This window comes from Chiloscyllium punctatum, chromosome 7, assembly GCF_047496795.1.
Source record: "Chiloscyllium punctatum isolate Juve2018m chromosome 7, sChiPun1.3, whole genome shotgun sequence".
Lineage (NCBI taxonomy): Eukaryota > Metazoa > Chordata > Chondrichthyes > Orectolobiformes > Hemiscylliidae > Chiloscyllium > Chiloscyllium punctatum.
Window position 1 is genome coordinate 114,214,738 of NC_092745.1, and position 18,310 is coordinate 114,233,047.

At 43.9% G+C, this 18,310-nt stretch overlaps 1 protein-coding gene across 4 annotated transcripts in view; it reads left to right on the forward strand.

Moving 5' to 3' along the window:
• The window catches only part of bcar3 (BCAR3 adaptor protein, NSP family member), a 184,146-nt gene that overhangs the window by 101,883 nt on the left and 63,953 nt on the right, over positions 1 to 18,310 (forward strand). For all 4 annotated transcript variants that reach the window (XM_072574641.1, XM_072574644.1, XM_072574642.1 and 1 more), the window contains one exon: positions 11,213 to 11,252. In XM_072574641.1, coding sequence (XP_072430742.1) covers positions 11,213 to 11,252 — 40 coding nt within the window. The remainder of the gene's footprint in view (positions 1 to 11,212; positions 11,253 to 18,310) is intronic.

Below are 18,310 nucleotides of genomic sequence, written 5' to 3' on the forward strand. Positions count from 1 at the left end.
GTCATAGAGTCAACAGAAACAGAGCTTTCAATCCAACCAGTTCATGCTGACCAGAATCCCAAACTCAACGAGTCCCCTTTGCCTGCACTTGGCCCATATTCCTCCAAACATTGCTTGTTCATAAACATATCCAAATGTCTCTTAACTTTCTTAACTATACGCGCATCCACCATGGATTCTCTAAAGGTCAACATGCAGGTTGAGTCCGTGATTAAGAAAGCGAATGCAATGTTGTCACTTATCTCAAGAGGGTTGGAATATAAAAGCACCGTTGTGCTACTAAGACTTTATAAAGCTCTGGTTAGGCCCCATTTGGAGTACTGTGTCCAGTTTTGGTCCCCACACCTCAGGAAGGACATACTGGCACTGGAACGTGTCCAGTGGAGATTCACACAGATGATCCCTGGAATGGTAGGTCTAACATATGAGGAACGGCTGAGGATCTTGGGATTGTATTCATTGGAGTTTAGAAGATTAAGGGGAGACTTAATAGAGACGTACAAGATAATACATGGCTTGGAAAGAGTGGACGCTAGGAAATTGTTTCCGTTAGGTGAGGAGACTAGGACCCGTGGACACAGCCTTAGAATTAGACTGGGTAAATTCAGAACAGAAATGCGGAGACATTTCTTCAGCCAGAGAGTGGTGGGCCTGTGGAATTCATTGCCGCAGAGTGCAGTGGAGGCCGGGACGCTAAACGTCATCAAAGCAGAGATTGATAGATTCTTGTTTTCTCGAGGAATTAAGGGCTACGGGGAGAATGGGGGTAAGTGGAGTTGAAGTGCCCATCAGCCATGATTGAATGGCGGAGTGGACTCGATGGGCCGAATGGCCTTACTTCCACTCCTATGTCTTATGGTCTTATGGTCTTATTTCTTGTAGAAGTTCATTCCACACACAAAGCACTCTCTCTGTAAAAGATTACCCCTCTTGTCTTTTTAAAATCTTTCTCCTCTCACCTTAATATGCCTCCTACTCTTGAAATCCCCACCCCTAGGGAAAAGATGCTATTCACCTTATGTATACCCCTAATGATTTTCTAAACCTCCATCAGATCAACCCTTAATCTCCTATGATCCAGTGAAAAAAAGTCCCAGCCTATCCACCCTTGGCCTCTAACTCAAACCCTCCATTCTAAGCAATGTCCTGGTAAATCTCTTAGTGTACACATGAGTTCAAGTGATTATCACTTGCAGCATAAAAATATTCTGGTCCCTTTTGTGGAATCACATCTAAGGTTGGGCATTGTATTGCAAGCATGGGTTGTTTAGATGTGGTCAGTACCTTGCTATTACAGGCATCCAGAGGGACCTGGTCCACAAGTCTTTGGGGGCATATGATCTACATGCCTAATATCAGATCTGCAATTGGACAACATCTAACCTGGAGCTGAAAGTCTTTGCTCCCCAAAAAGCACACTTATTCCTGTCGATCTTTCGTTCATTCAAGATCGTTCACCAATGGTCCCTTATTCCCTCTCTGCCACAATCTGGAAAAAGGCCACTTGGCCCATCAAATCCACGCCAGCCATCCAGCATCTGTCTATTCTAATCCCACTTGCCAGTGCTTGGCCCAGAGCCTTGTACACTTTGGCAATTCAGATGTGAAAGGGCAATCATGATTAATCAATGATTGTTATGTGTTCTGTGGGTAAAAGGGAGCTTATAGATGTATTGTACTTAGATTTTCAGAAGGTTTTAAAAAAAATGCCATGTAAAAAGTTATTACCCAAATGGTACAGGATGTCATATATTAAAATGGATAGTAGTCTGACTGGCCAAAATCAGACAGAATGCCTAAATAGATCATTTTTCTGATTTGGCAGGATTTGATGAGTGGAGTCCTGCATTAACGATTCCGCTTTTTAGGATTTCTATTAATGACTTGGTGAGAGAGAGAGAAGACATGGTGGCTTGATTTGCAGAATGACACAAAGATTCATTCAGACCTGTGTTGTGATGAGGACATAAGGACGTTGCAGGGAGATATTGTTACATTGAGTAAATCGGCAAAAAATCTGCCACATGGAGAGAAATGAAGTTGTTCAGTTTGGCAGGAGCAATGAAAAAGCAGAGTATTACTCAAATGGAGAATGACTGAAAGATTCGGAGGTGCAGGGGGATCCACGTTTTTGTATGATTATCATTCAGGGAATGTTGCTTTGTTGGTTGGGCCAATGTTTATTGCTCATTTCTAGTTGCCTTTCAGAAGGTGGCTGTGAGTTGCTTTTCTTGAAGGGACATTTGCTGAAGGGACGTAAAGATGGACATTCCAGGGTTTTTGACCCTATGACATGTAAGGAACAATGATATAAGATTATAGAATGTAGAAGCAGAATTAGGCTAAACCGCCCAGCAAGATTGTTGGGCCATTCAGTGAGATCATGGCTAATCTGATAACCTTCACATCCACTTGCTTGCCTTACCCCCTGCCATAACCCTCGATTCCCTTCCTCATTAAAAATCTGTCTCTCTCAGCTTTAAATATATTTAACACCCTAGTCAGTCCTCTGTGGTAAAGACTTCCACAGATTCACAACTCTCTGCGAGAAGAAATTCCTCCTCATCTTTGTCTTAAATGTACGATTCATATTTATATATATTTTACATTTCATAATCAGGTTGGTGAGTGGCTTGAAGCAAACCCTACAGATCATGTATCTGCTACTACTGTCGTCCTTCTAGATGGGAGTGGTTTTGGGTTTGGAAGGTATTGTTGAAAAAGACTTGCTGAATTTCTGCAGTGCATCTTGTAGATGGTACACATTGATGCTACTGAGTATCAGTGCTGGAGGGAATAGATGTAAGTGGGATTTCGTGCCAGCTAAGGGGACTATTTTTGTCTGTATGTGGTCAATATTTTTGAGTGTTGGTGGACCTGCGCTTAATCAGGCAAGTGGGGAGTATTCCATCACACTTCCTGCCTTGTGCATTGTAGATGGTGGATGTGCTTTGGCAAGACAGGAAATGAGTTAGCCCTGGAGGAGTCCTACCTTCTCTTGTAGCCACTGACCTTATAAGACTAATCCTGTTGAGTTTCTGGTCAGTGGAAGCTGTTAGGGCATGAGTCACAAAATAGTTACAGTGCAGTTACAGAAAATCATTAAGCAAGTCAATGGAATGCAATCCTTTATTACAAGAGGAATTGAGCATCAAAGTAATGATGTTATGCTTCAGTTATACAGGGCATAGGTGAGACCACATCTCAAATACTTTGTGCAATTTTGCTCTGTCTACTTAAGGAGGAATGTAAGTGAGTTGCAGGAGGGTCAGTATAGGTTTACTAGATTGATATCAGGAACGAGGAGTTTGTGCGATCAGGAAAAGTCAGACAAACTTGGCTTGTTTCCGTTGGACTCCAGGGTGATTTAATTGAAGTGTATTATATCTTGAAATATCTTGATTCGGTGGATTTGGGAAGGATGTTTCCTCTTGTGGTACATCCAATCCTAGAGGACACTGTTCAAAAATGAATATTTGCCATTTAGGAGCGAGATGAAAAGAATTTTATTTTTGTCTATAGAGGGTTATGCAACTTTGGAACTCTCTGCCTCAGAAGGCTTTGCAAGTGGGGTCATTGAGTAAGTTTAAGACAGATATGGATTATTTCTCATTAGGCAGTATAATAAAATGCTTTCAGAAGGAGATGGGAATATGATATTTGAAATACAAACAGATCTTATTGAATGGTGGAGCTAGAGAGCTGATTTCTCCTAATTTGTGTATGTTCATGGAGCAACACTTACCCTTACCCATCCCCATAGTCCCTATATACCCAGGCCAACTCACGGAACCTACCTCCCATTCCCTTGCACCAGCATTACACTAATTCAATCCAACACTCTCTATTACCTCAAGCCAATTCATGCCACTTACTCACACCTCACAGCACTCTATGCTCCCATTCCAACTCATGCCAACTTATTCCCCTAAACACAACAGGACAGTACCATGGAGGTGACAGTCCACTGGCACTCGAGATTTGAGGAGGATCATTGAGAGACTTTCTGGAAGACTTTGTCAGAAAGGGCCCATGTAGTCAAGGGTGAACTTTACCTATTTTGCCATATATTCTATCAACAGTTATTCCAGAAATTCCATAGGAACCTAAGGGATCTACATTGAGTACCATACAGGAGGTGGCAGGAGAAAGGGAGTGTTTGGTTATGAGCTTCTACCTAAGGAGTCTCCACTGGGAGGGGAACGTGAGGCTCGGCAGACCAGCATCAGCTGCTGCAGGAGCATGACGTGAATTCCACCTCCAAGTTCTGTGATTTTGGAGCAGTCCTCCTCCTCTGGATGCCTTCTGCCTGACCTTCCTTCACCGTGTCTGAGAACCGGTGCATGCTCTCTACTTGGTCACCGAGCTTGTGCTAAAGTATGTGACTGTGTGTGTCAGTCAGTACACTGCACACCTTCAGTGGAGTCTACACACACATCTGCAAAAACTGGTTCTACTCAGTGGTGGAGGAGTAGACTTTCAAGTGTCTGTTTTAGAACCTCTTGACAAATTACCTCCGATAAATTGGTAATTATATGCTAAAAATCAGTTTTGAAACATGCATGTCTTATTAACACAAGACTCATAGGACACCTGTTTTTGCTGGCTTCATATCCCACCATGGCAGCTGATGGAATTTAAGGTACAGTGGTAATATCCCTACCCCGAGGCTCGAAGGCCTGGGTTCAAGTGGTAGTTGCTCCAGAGATATGACTCTGAGTAGGGGAGGCAACAGCCTACTGGTATTATCGCTGACTGTTAAACCAGAGACCTAGATAATGTTCAGGAGACCCATGTTCGAATCCTGTCCTGGCAGATAGACATAGGGATGTACAGCATGGAAACAGACCCTTCAGTCCAACCAGTCCATGCCGACCAGATATCCCAACCCAATCTAGTCCCACCTGCCAGCACCCGGCCCATATCCCTCCAAACTCTTCCTATTCATATACCCATCCAAATGCCTCTTAAATGTTGCAATTGTACCAGCCTCCACCACATCCTCTGGTAGTTCATTCTATACACGTACCACACTCTGTGTGAACAAGTTGCCCCTTAGGTCTCTTTTATATCTTTCCCCTCTCACCCTAAACCTATGCCCTCTAGTTCTGGACTCCCCGACCCCAGGGAAAATACTTTGTCTATTTATCCTATCCATGCCCCTCATGATTTTGTATACCTCTATAAGGTCACCCCTCAGCCTCCGACGCTCCAGGGAAAACTGCCCCAGCCTGTTCAGCCTCTCCCTGTAGCTCAGATCCTCCAACCCTGGCAACATCCTTGTAAATCTTTTCTGAACCCTTTTCAAGTTTCACATCTTTCTGATAGGAAGGAGACCAGAATTGCACGCAATATTCCAACAATAGCCTAACCAATGTCCTATACAGTCGCAACATGACCTCCCAATTCCTGTACTCAATACTCTGACCAATAAAGGAAAGCATACCAAATGCCTTCTTCACTATCCTATCTATCTGCAACTCCACTTTCAAGGAGCTATGAACCTGCACTCCAAGGTCTCTTTGTTCAGCAACACTCCCTAGGACCTCAGCATTAAGTGTATCAGTCCTGCTAAGATTTGCTTTCCCAAAATGCAGCACCTCATATTTATCTGAATTCAACTCCATCTGCCACTTCTCAGCCCATTGGCCCATCTGGTCCAGATCCTGTTGTAATCTGAGGTAACCCTCTTCGCTGTCCACTACACCTCCAATTTTGGTGACATCTGCAAACTTACTAACTGTACCTCTTATGCTCGCATCCAAATCATTTATGTAAATGACAAAACGTAGAGGGCCCAGCACCGAACCTTGTGGCACTCCACTGGTCACAGGCCTCCAGTCTGAAAAACAACCCTCCAACACCACCCTCTCTCTTCTACCTTTGAGCCAGTTCTGTATCCAAATGGCTAGTTCTCCCTGTATTCCATGAGATCTAACCTTGCTAATCAGTCTCCCATGGGGAACCTTGTCTAACGCCTTACTGAAGTCCATATAGATCACATCTACTGCTCTGCCCTCATCAATCTTCTTTGTTACTTCTTCAAAAAAACTCAATCAAGTTTGTGAGACATGATTTCCCACGCACTAAGCCACAATGACTATCCTTAAATCAGTCCTTGCCTTTCCAAATACATGTACATCCTGTCCCTCAGGATTCCCTCCAACAACTTCCCCACCACTGAGATCAGGCTCATCGGTCTATAGTTCCCTGGCTTGTCCCTACCACCCTTCTTAAACAGTGGCACCACGTTTGCCAACCTCCAGTCTTCCGGCACCTCACCTGTGACTATCGATGATACAAATATCTCAGCAAGAGTCCCAGCAATCACTTCTCTAGCTTCCCACAGAGTTCTCGGGTACAACTGATCAGGTCCTGGGGACTTATCCACCTGTCCCCATTTCAAGACATCCAGCACTTCCTCCTCTGTAATCGGGACATCTTGCAAGATGTCACCATCTATTTCCCTACTGTTTATATCTTCCATATCCTATTCCACAGTAAATACTGATGCAAAATACTCATTTAGTATCTCCCCATTTTCTGTGGCTCCACACAAAGGCCACCGAATTGGAATTCAAAACCTATCTGGAATTAAGACTCTAATGATGACCATGAGTCCATTGTTGATTGTTGGAAAACCCCATCTGGTTCATTAATGTCCTTTAGAGAAAGCAACTGCTATCTGGCCTACATGTGACTCCAAACCCACTGCAATGTGGTTGACCATTAACTGCCCTCTGGGCAATTAGGAGTGGGCAATAATTACTGCCTGGTCAGTGACACCCTCATCCCTTGAATGAATTTTAAAGAAGTTTAATCCGAAGGATCTGTAATGTCTGTTTCCACCCTTTCACCATAGTAAGCCCTTCTGTCTTGAACGTTTCCTCATAGTGTTGTGTTTTAGCCCCTTGTGACTGTTCTCTGTACTCTGTCCATGGCCTTTAATGCACTCTGCAGTTGACTTTAAGGTTCATGAAACAATTTGAATCGCATCACACGGAATAATGATATGACCTAATCCTGATAGTCAAAAATACAGTTCCCACATTATTAGCCAGAGGAAAAGGCATGTTATCTTGGGAAAGCAGCATTTGTGCTTTGCCAATTGGCTGGAATCCAAAGCAATCACCGCGAATGTGACTGGGAGGTGAGCTACTTCTGCATACTTAGATAATTATTGATACTTGGTTAGTTAATGTGTTTTTGTTCAGAATGTGTGGGAGATGAGCATGTGTGTCTAAATCTGATTCCGAGGTAATACATAGTAGCATTGCCTGTGTTATGGACATTGTGTGAAATACAGACTCTGGAATTAATCCACATCATCTCCCTGTCCACTCCTTATGATGCCAGTAAAGTCATCTAGAGCGGAGAACCAGAGGAGCAGTTCATTCAAATATGTGACATCATCTTTTTAATTGACTAGCAATATAGCTAACATAGGTAAAAACAATGGCTGCAGATGCTGCAAACCAGATTCTGGATTAGTGGTGCTGGAAGAGCACAGTAGTTCAGGCAGCATCCGAGGAGCAGTAAAATTGACGTTTCAGGCAAAAGCCCTTCATCAGGAATAAAGGCAGAGAGCCTGAAGCATGGAGAGATAAGCTAGAGGAAGGTGAGGGTGGGGGTGGGGAGAAAGTAGCATGGAGTACAATAGGTGAGTGAGGGAGGGGATGAAGGTGATAGGTCGGGGGTGGGGGGAGGGTGGAGTGGATAGGTGGAAAAGAAGATAGGCAGGTAGGACAAGTCGTGGGGACAGTGCTGAGCTGGAAGTTTCGAACTAGGGTGAGGTGGGGGAAGGGGAAATGAGGAAACTGTTGAAGTCCACATTGATGCCCTGGGGTTGAAGTGCTCTGAGGCGGAAGATGAGGCGTCTGGTGGTGAGGGAGCGGCAGTGAAGGAGGCCCAGGAACTCCATGTCCTCGGCAGAGTGGGAGGGGGAGTTGAACTGTTGGGCCACAGGGCGATGTGGTTGATTGGTGCAGGTGTCCCAGAGATGTTCTCTAAAGTGCACTGCCAGGAGGCGCCCAGTCTCCCCAATGTAGAGGAGACCACATCAGGAGCAATGGATACAATAAATGATATTAGTGGATATGCAGGTAAAACTTTGATGGATGTGGAAGGCTCCTTTAGGGCCTTGGATAGAGCTAACATGACAATATATAACTCTGTAACAATATACACAGAACAGGAAGAGTTGTAGTAGTCTCTACTGGAATTGAACATAGGGATCTCCTGGGTATGGCAAAGTGGACAGAGTGTACTCTGGATTACTGTCCATTGGCCTTTCTGGGGGTGTAGATGTCTGGTTTAACCATGCTGGTTTCCACTTCTCCTCCCCCATTCCTTCTCTCCAACTAAAACAAAAAGTGCTGGAGATCACAGCAGGTCAGGCAGCATCCACGGAGAGAAAGTAAACGAATGTTTCGAGTCGCGATGACTCTTCATCAGAGCTGACATGTAAGTGTGGAAGGGACAGCATTTATGCATTAGTGAGGGGCGGGAGGTTTGGGGTGCTGGCGGAGAAAGGATGTTGATAGTTCAGATTAAGTGATCAGAATGTGAAGTGCCTTCTCTCCAACTACTCGGAGAATAAGCTGCCAACACATTCTGCTGAGGCCCACGTAGGGATAATGCCACTCCAACATGGCTGGTATTTCGAACTGTAGTACAGCAATGGGACAACAATGCCTTCAGGACAGTGAGGGAGAGCAGGAGTCTGTCATTTAATGGTCGTTGATCTCATGTTGGGGGCAAAGCACTGACGAGAAGAAAGAAATTACTTCCTCCTTTTGGGGAGTTTAGAACAAGAGGGCGTAACCTTAAAATAAAAGCATGGCTCTGCAAGGCTGATGCAGACAGCATTTCTTTGCACAATGGGAAATGGAAGTATGGAACTCTGCAACACACCCACCCACCCCCAAACAAAGTCACTTGAAGCTAGAGATTAATTACAAGTTTCAAACCTGAGGTTGATTTGAGTAAGGACTCAGAAGGTAAAAGGGGTAGAGATACAAATTATCCATGATTTAATTGGCCAGAGGGATTGAATGGTCTCTTTCATTTCCTGTTCCCCTCCCTTTCACAGCTAGCAGTGTAATCCAAGTGAGTGGACTCCAAATTACTCTTTCCCCACCTCGCTGATGGCTAACTGTAGAATAGTGTTTAACAGAGTCCTGTATAGTGGGAGCACTAAGCAAAGACAGGGCAATGAAACACATTTTAATAAAGTATGTGATTTATATAAACACTGCCGGTAGGAGGTACAAAGACAAACAGATCAGTCACAATCGAATAGTGGAGAAGACTTGATGGGTCGAATGGCCTACATGTGCTCCTCTAGCTTGCAGTCTATTTCGATCTTATGGCGCAGACAGAGGCTATCTGTAAACAATGGAAAGTAGCAGCCAGTTTCAAAGATGGTGCTGCAGTAAGTGTGCACTCAGACAGGTTCTTTGGGATTTACATTTCTTTTCTAGAAACAAATTTCATCCCCCACCCAATGAGAAATGGAGGCTGGCTCCCAGTGCAAACCTCTGTCCCTATTCCCTGATCCTCAGCCTAGGCCGGAGGTGGAGCAGGGTGACCTGTTCATCAGACTCTGCCGGACTGGGGAAGGTGAGTATCATCCCACCCCCTCCCTCTGCCAGACTCCAACATCCCCTCCTCCCACCAGCCTGGGTAGGTACTTCCTGGAGCTTGTCATGTCTGTACACGTGTGGGAACCGGCCTGGCATTATGGATAATGGCTCCATTGAATAAAAGAACTTTGTTCATGCCAAATGTTGTACAAATTTAAACCTGTCAGAGCAAATTAGACAGTAACAATCAACTTGAGATTGTTTTTCTTTATTTTGCCATGGGATATGGGCATCACTGGCAAGCACTTGTGAACTGCCCTTGAACTGAGTGGCTTGCTCAGCCATTTCAGAGGGCAGTTAGGAGTCTGGAGTTATGGTGTGTCTGGAGTCACATGGAGGTCAGACTGAGCAAGGATGATCGATATCCTTCACTAAAGGACATTGATGAACCAGGTGGGTTTTGGAAACAAAAGATAGTAGTTTCACACCAAAACCAAAGATAAATTCCAGATTTATTCTTTGACTATGTGCCACCCTACACTCTCCCCTCATTGATGAGTATCAGGTAAATGTTACTGAATGGGAAACTTGACAGTCATCGGATCATCAGCCATGAACATGCTGATGGGAAGCACCGTGCTTAGATATTATTTTGCACTCATTATAATCACTGTTTAAAACATCAAGATAACTTTCTGGGACTTGCAGCGCACCTCTCAGTGACCACATTGATGATCTGTGCGCCTGCAACACATTCACATTCTTATCGTCAAATTTTACCACACATTCCATTATTTGCGTGACATCTTCTCTCCAGTGTTTCATTGCATAAGATGTTTGTTGTGCAAACAGCATGCCTGATAAACAGCACTCCTGAGAGACAGCCTAAGTAAGGGCTCCATGATTTGGTCACAATGTGATATTCAGACATTCCCAATCTTGGAATAACATAACACAGGCGAGAGAGTAAACGCCATCTGTCTCTGCGCATCCTACGTCAAATAGGTGGCCAGACCTGAAAACTGGTTAAGAAATGAGTTAAGAATATCCATAATTACAATCTGTACTGACATTGTAAGTTTGATTGTGAAATTTCCTGATATCTGTTTGCAATGAAAGATGAACACATTTTTAAATGAGATTGGTTATGACTCCCTTGTATAAATATGGAACAAAGTAATTTCTTATGTGCAAATGTACAGAGGAATGCTTATTTTAATATCTCTTCTATGTAAAATTTATATCCAATACACAAAAAGTGCTTTCCAATATATTTTAAGAGGTCATTTTAAGCTTAATTGTACAGTCCAGTGCATTTTGAGAGTTCCGTCTGCATTTGGGTCCACGTTTTACATAGATATTGAATCTTTTGTGTGTTAAGTAAACTCTTCAGTATGGTTTGTTTAGTTCCTGTGTATATGTTTTATGAAGCCATGCAAATTTAAATTGCACAATGCTCGTAGGATATATCAAGGTTTCAAGAAATTTAGATTTTGTTTAAAAGCTGCTGAAACCTGAAGTTTCAAGTGTGCTGAGTGCTGAAATAAATTTATATTCAACAAGAAGCTAGTATAAATGATTCTGTAAATGTCGGTATATGTCACCCACACTTCTTTTCTAACCTGCAGGGACCCGGACATAATGGACTTTGCCCTTGAATATGTCAAGGTAAGTAACCTGTTTCAAAATATCATACATGTGCTGGTGTAGTTTGCAATCAGCTAAATGAGATGAATCCTCTGCGTTGGATGTGATTGAGGACTTAGAAAGTGGTGAACTTAGCCTGGACAATCACAAAGGCCAACCTCCCACCTACAGACTTCATCTACCAGGCCCGCTGTCAAGGAAGTGAGCACTTAGAAAGTGGTTTCTTCACCATTTTGGGAAAGCAGTAATGTTCCAGTTCCAACTGTCTGCAAATTTAACTCCCAGGACACAATAATCAAGGCATTCACATTGAATTGAATAGTATTGAATAGTATTGAATAGTATTGAATAGTATTGAATAGTATTGAATAGTATTGAATAGTATTCAATAGTATTGAATTGAATTGAATTGAATTGAATTGAATTGAATTGAATTGAATTTATTGTCACGTGTACCAAGGCACAGTGCAAAGCTTTGTCTTGTGAGCAATACAGGTAGATCACAGAGTTAAGTAGCATAGATTAAGTAAATAATAGGTAAACAGCAGCAAAAACAAAAACACAGATACAGGCAAATGTTAAGAGTTTGTGAGTCCATTCAGTATTCTAACAACAGTCGGGTAGAAACTGTTTCAAAACTGGCTGGTGCGTGTGTTCAGGCTTCTCCCCGATGGTAGAGGTTGTCGAAAAACATTGCCAGGGTGGGATGGATCTTTGAGAATGCTGGTGGCCTTTCCTTGACAGCGGGCCTGGTAGATGAAGTCTGTAGGTGGGAGGTTGGCCTTTGTGATTGTCCAGGCTAAGTTCACCACTCTCTGTAACCATCTCCGATCTTGAATGGTACAGTTGCCATACCAGGTAGTGACACATCCAGATAGAATGCTCTCGATGGTGCACCTATAAAAGTTGGCAAGGGTATTCGCTGTCATGTCAAATTTCCTCAGCTGCCTGAGGAAGAAGAGACATTGTTGGGCCTTTGTAACCAGTGTGCTCTTCATGAAGAGTCCAAGAAAGCTTGTTGTGGATGACCACTCCCAGGAGTTTGACTGGTTAATGACAGCATTAAACAGGGCACAGAGCAATTTACATAACCCAGACTAGTCAATGCAACTCTTCATTCCAGTCATACTTAGAATAATATCTGGACTGCCATCATTTTATTGTTTATATCAAGTCGTTTCTGAGAAATGATCAAAGAGCTTTCCTTACAAACTCTACCTGCCCTAGCAATTTAACATTCAGCTCCACCACTGTTAATCTAAGAATGCATAAACCCATAAATAGAAATGAACTGAAAAGCAGGATCAGGGTTCAAGACATTATGGACTTGAAACCTACAGAAACATAAAAAGGATTTCACTGACCACAATGTGAGTGATCAATAAAAGCATTTTAATTAAATCATCCTCAGCATTTGACCTGTGGCTTTATAAAAAACGCTACTCGTAAAGCAGTTTCATTGAGAGATTCACGTGGTAGTTTGATCTCACCATTCTGGACAAGATTAAATTGTTAACAAGTCAGACACGGATTTGCAAAAACAAAAGATGCTTTGTTTTGGTTCTGTGAGATTTCGTGAGCTCCACGGCCTAAATAATGGGCAACATTGGCTGGCTTTGCGATCTCAGGCCTTGGTCCCAGAATCTGAAGAACAAACTTGTGTCTCCTGCCTTTGGAATCTGAGAGGCTGCATCAGTGCCAGAGTCAGTGTGAGAATGTGCTGTATCACAGCTGGATTACGAGAGGCCCTTTCTAACTGCGAACACTGACATGCTGAGGAAATATGGGGAGCAATCTCGGTTATTAAGATCTCTCCTCAGCTGAAGCCTTTGACGTGAGTAGCAGCAGAAAAAGCCCAAGAACTTGCAACATATTTATTTGTTTATGGTGATTACTGAAAGGCAAATACCGAAGTGGCTAAGCAATTAGTACACATCGTTACGCAAATGAGGAAGAAACAACATAAAAGTGGCTTGGGTGTATGTTCAGAGGCTCCTCCAATTCTGGCCTTTTTTTACACCCCTGAATTTTGGATATTGCACCTTCAGCTGAACTCTCTTCCTAAAGCTCTCCTGATTTGTACCTCTCTTTCCTCCTTTGAGACGGTTCTTCAAACCTCTCTTTGGCCAGGTGCGTGAATGTCTATCTTCACAGCTTTTTAAGTGACTACGCATCACATTTTATCTATAACACGCTTCGTGAAACAATTCTGTAACGTTTTGCTCTGCTACCGGTGCTATATAAATGCATAATAAATGTTGTATGAAGAATCCTCACCGCAGATCAGCACATTGTGTGAGGCAGTCTGCTCTCTTACACTACATGGGGTAGGTATAGTGCCGCCATTGTATGTCAGGGTAATGTTCTACATGTGGGCCACCTCAGTTTGCTGTAACTGAGGAAGACACTGCCCAGCATAATGAGAAGTGGCTCATGTCTTAAACAAGATGTACTTTGTTGCATGTTAGTAACCATTTACAAGTAAATGGTTACTAACGTGCAACTGATGAATCTAGTCACAGGCTATGATGAGGCAAGAGGTCTTACATCTTTGAGATCCTAAGTTGTTCCTCCATCAAGTCAGTACGACATCACCATAGTGAGGGGTGCTTTAGGCACTGCTCAGTAATAACTTTCAGACTCATACACCCTTATCTGAAGATCACCTGTGGTGTAGTGATAATGTCCCTGCCTCTGAGCCAGGAGGCCTGAGCCTGGGTTCAACTCCACCTGCTCCAGAGGTATGTCATAATATCTGCCCTATTACACCTAGGAGGCATTTCATTGTTTTAATCTGGTGCTTGATGCAAACAAATGGAGACAATTCAGCCTTCAGAACCCAGTGAGATTCATCGATTTATAACCAGGGTTTTGCTGAGACACCAGGAATAAGCAATGTTCTGCCAGTGCCTGGGACAGGGTGTTGATGGCATGGGCTGTGAAAGGACAAGCAACTCCAGACAGCAGCAGTGAACTGCATTCAATCCGTGCTATTCTGGTGGGGTGGGGGGGACTTGGAAAGGTCGATGATATATTGCTGGTCGTCTATGATAAACATATTCATCTCCCAGGAGCAGTGTCAGTATGATCTAAATGCTGTCCCACTCATCCCCTCCCTCCCTAAAGATCCTTCCTCCTTTTATCTTGTCAACCCCTGGAGTCTATCTTTCTCCCTCTTGCTGGGTGTCACAACTATTCAGCCACAATGCTGTGAACAGCTTTGAGACACTTGTCTGCACCCATGGAGCCAGGGAAGTTGTTGTCACGCTGGAAGTTGCACGTTCTAACCACCACCAATTAGCTTGCTTTCCCAATTTCAAAAAATTTTGGGTGTAACTAACTCATCAGGGAGTTAAGCTTATGACATTGTACACTATTTATTAATTGGTCATTCCATTCCAAAACTCAGTTTGATGTGGAGCAATCAGCTGAATCATACAGTGAACACTGGCACCCTCTAGTGGTAACAGCTGGACTGTGCTCTTTGATTTAAGGGTGTGCTCAGGAATTTTGATGGACAGGTTAATCTCATTAAGTGATTCGGTTGCCTGCCAGTGACTACTAATCTGTGAAAAAGGGTTTGTATTTGTACTTGTAAAATTAGGGTCTGAGCAACATCGATAATCCTTTTAGGAATAGCACTGTCATGTTATTTTTTTCTCCTGAGCTACAGGAGTCAGGACCACAGAAAGGGCCAATATCAGGGTAAAGGAGAGAGGTGAGACAAACCAAGGAATAGGTGATGGCAAATTTGGAGTTCAGAAGGAAAGCAAAACCTGCATTCCTGTAGCGCTTGCCACAACCACCAGGTGTTGCAAAAGTGTTTTCCAGTCAATGCAATGTAGTCACTGCTATAATGTAGGAAACATGCCCCAGATCACTCAGGCAACAATACAGCAAAAAAAGTCTTTTTTTCCCCAGGAAGGATGACCTTTTAAGTGATGTTATTTGAAGGATAAGCATGAGCCAGAATACCTGGGATAATGTAGTTTTGTGTCATGTCTGGATAGCAACACCTCTGAAAGTGCAGCTCTCTCTCAGTGCTCAGGACTGTGGGGCAGCAGAGCTACCTGCTAGGCTGGGTACTCATTCACAGCCTTTTGGACACGCATTTCCCTCCAACCCCCACCCAAGTAATTGTAGATGGCCATCTTTTTTAGATTGGTACCCCTCTGTCCTTCTATCGGCCCATTCCCTACCTCTCTTGTTCTCCTGATCTCATTCCCATCCAAATCCTGACGCCCAAGTCTTACACTGTCCTTTCATGGATTCCCCTTTTTATGCTCGCTCACTCCAGTGTACCTTCCACCCCAGTGTGTACCCAACTCTTCCTGACTCGCTTTCCCCTCTTGCTATGATTTGCCCAGCTTCCTCTTTCCATTCCCCATGATTAGATTAGATTCCCCACAGTGTGAAAACAGGTCCTTCATCCCAACACCGACCCTCCACAGAGCAACCCACCCAGACCCATTCCCCTACATTTACCCCTGCACCTAACACTACAGGCAATTTAGCATGGCCAATTCCACCTAACCACATTTTTGGACTATGAGAGGAAACCAGAGCAAACCCACGCAGACACTGGGAGAATGTGCAAACTCCACACAGCCCGAGGCTGGAGTCGAACCTGGGACCCTGCTGCTGTGAGGCGGCAGTGCTAACCACTGAGCCACCGTGCCGCCCCGTGTATCCCTGACAACCACACCCTTTAAGCTACATCCGTTACCTTTCCTCTGCACCCCAGCCCACCCTTCAATGAGCCTTTGTTGTTAAGCCGTCTTTTCATTTTACACCCCATTTGAACCTTGGTTGGCTGGCATCTGCTGGTGGACACTGCCAAGGCTTCACCTCTTACACAGTAAACAGCTAAGAACTGTAACAAGGAAGACCACCCATGATTGAGATTTCTGGTTGACCTGGTGAGGCTTCCCCCCATTACATTGTAAGCATTTGCACAAAGCATAGGTTTGGTTATGAAGCATCCAAGTTACTGAAGAAGTTTGTCCTCACTGGAGCTTGGAGGTACACCAGGTACACGCCTCACCTGTATAGCTGGGTTTGTGAACGCGTGTGATTCCTGTGAATGTAACTTCTAGCAGCCTGAGGTGCTCATGAATATTTATAATGCATAAAAAGAGCTCATTTGGGAATGCTGACCTGCCGAAAGATTCCACAAACTCGAGAATAAAACATTAAACCACCATCAGGACAATTTCCCGCCCAGTTACATTTTCCAGCAACACTTCCAAAAATCCCCTGTCTCTCGATATGCCTTGAGGTGCCCGGCAAATATTGATAACAATGTGTGTTTTTATTGAGCCATTAGTCATCTGCCAAGACTTTGCCCATTGTGTCAAGGATATAATTAAAACCATAAGACCTTTAGGAGTAGGCCATTCAGAGCACTGAGCCTGCTGTACCATTAAGTGCAATCATGGCCGATCCAACATTCCTCACATCCACTTTCCTGCCCTTTCCCCATTCCCCTTGATTGATCAAGAATCCATCTGTGTAAAAACAATGACTGCAGATGCTGAAAACCAAATACTGGATTAGTGGTGCTGGAAGAGCACAGCAGTTCAGGCAGCATCCCCAGGGCATCAATGTGGACTTCAACAGCTTCCTCATTTCCCCTTCCCCCACCTCATCCTAGTTTCAAACTTCCAGCTCAGTTACTGTCTCCTTGACTTGTCCGACCTGCCTATCTTCTTTTCCACCTATCCACTCCACCCTCTCCTCCTTGACCTATCACCTTCATCCCCTCCCCCACTCACCCATTGTACTCTATGCTACTCTCTCCCCACCCCCACCCTCCTCTAGCTTATCTCTCCACGCTTCAGGCTCACTGCCTTTATTCCTGTCCCGAAACGTTGATTTCGCTGCTCGTTGGATGCTGCCTGAACTGCTGTGCTCTTCCAGCACCACTAATCCAGAATCCATCTGTCTCAGCCTTAAATATACACAAGGACTCTGCTCCTACAGCTGTCCGTGACAAAGAGTTTCAAAGATGCTCAACCCTCTGAAAGAAAAAAACCTCAGCCTTAAATTTTAGACTAGACCCTCTGGTCCTGGACTCTCCCCTGAGGGGGAAACATCCTCTCTGCATTTACCCAGTAAAGCTATATGTTTCCATGAGATCAGCTTTCATTTTTCTAAACTCCAGTGAGTCGAGGCCAATCTGTTTATCCTTTGGTCATAAGAAAATTTCTCAACACCCCAGAAGTCATCCTAGTGAACCTCCTCTGAAAGGCCGACAGTGAAATAATATCTTCCCTTCAGTAAGGGGAACAAAACTGCTCACAATATTCCAGACGTGGCCTCACCAGTACCGTATGCATTTACAGTCACAGTTCCCCACTGTTACACTCCAACTCACTTGAAATAAGGACCAATATTCCAATAATCTTCCTGATTACTTGCTGCACCTATGTGTTGACCTCCTGTGTTTCACGGACAAGATCTCCCCCCCCCCCCCCCCCTCCAAGTCCCTGTGTGTTCAGCTTTCTGCAGTTTTCCTTTATTTAAATAATATTCTGTACCTTTATTCCGCTTACAAAATGAACAACTTCACATTTTCCCGCATTGTACACCATTTACCAACTTTTTGCCCATTTACTTAACCTGCCAATTTCTCTCTGAAAACTGTTTGTCTCCCTCTATTTGCCTTTCCACCTGTTTTGTGTCACCTGCACAGATTTGGCTACACTACATTCACTTCCTTCCTCCAAGTCATTAACGTATATTGTAAACAGTTGCAGTCCTAACACTGATCCCTGTGACCAGTAGGGTTCCACAGGTTGCCAATCTGAAAGAGAACGCATTCACCCCACTCAGTTTCTTGCCCATGTGCCAATTCAATGCCCAATATACTACCTCCAACATTCTTAAGACTTAACCTTTTGCGAGATACCTGGCTGAACACTTCCTGAAAGTCCAAATACAACATATTTACTGTTTCCCTGCTATCCACTCTGGTTTACACTTCCTCAAAAAATTCTAATAACTTAGTCAGACAAAATTTCCCTTTCATGAAGCCACTGACTCTGCTAGATTAGATTATGTTTTTCTGAATGTGCTAC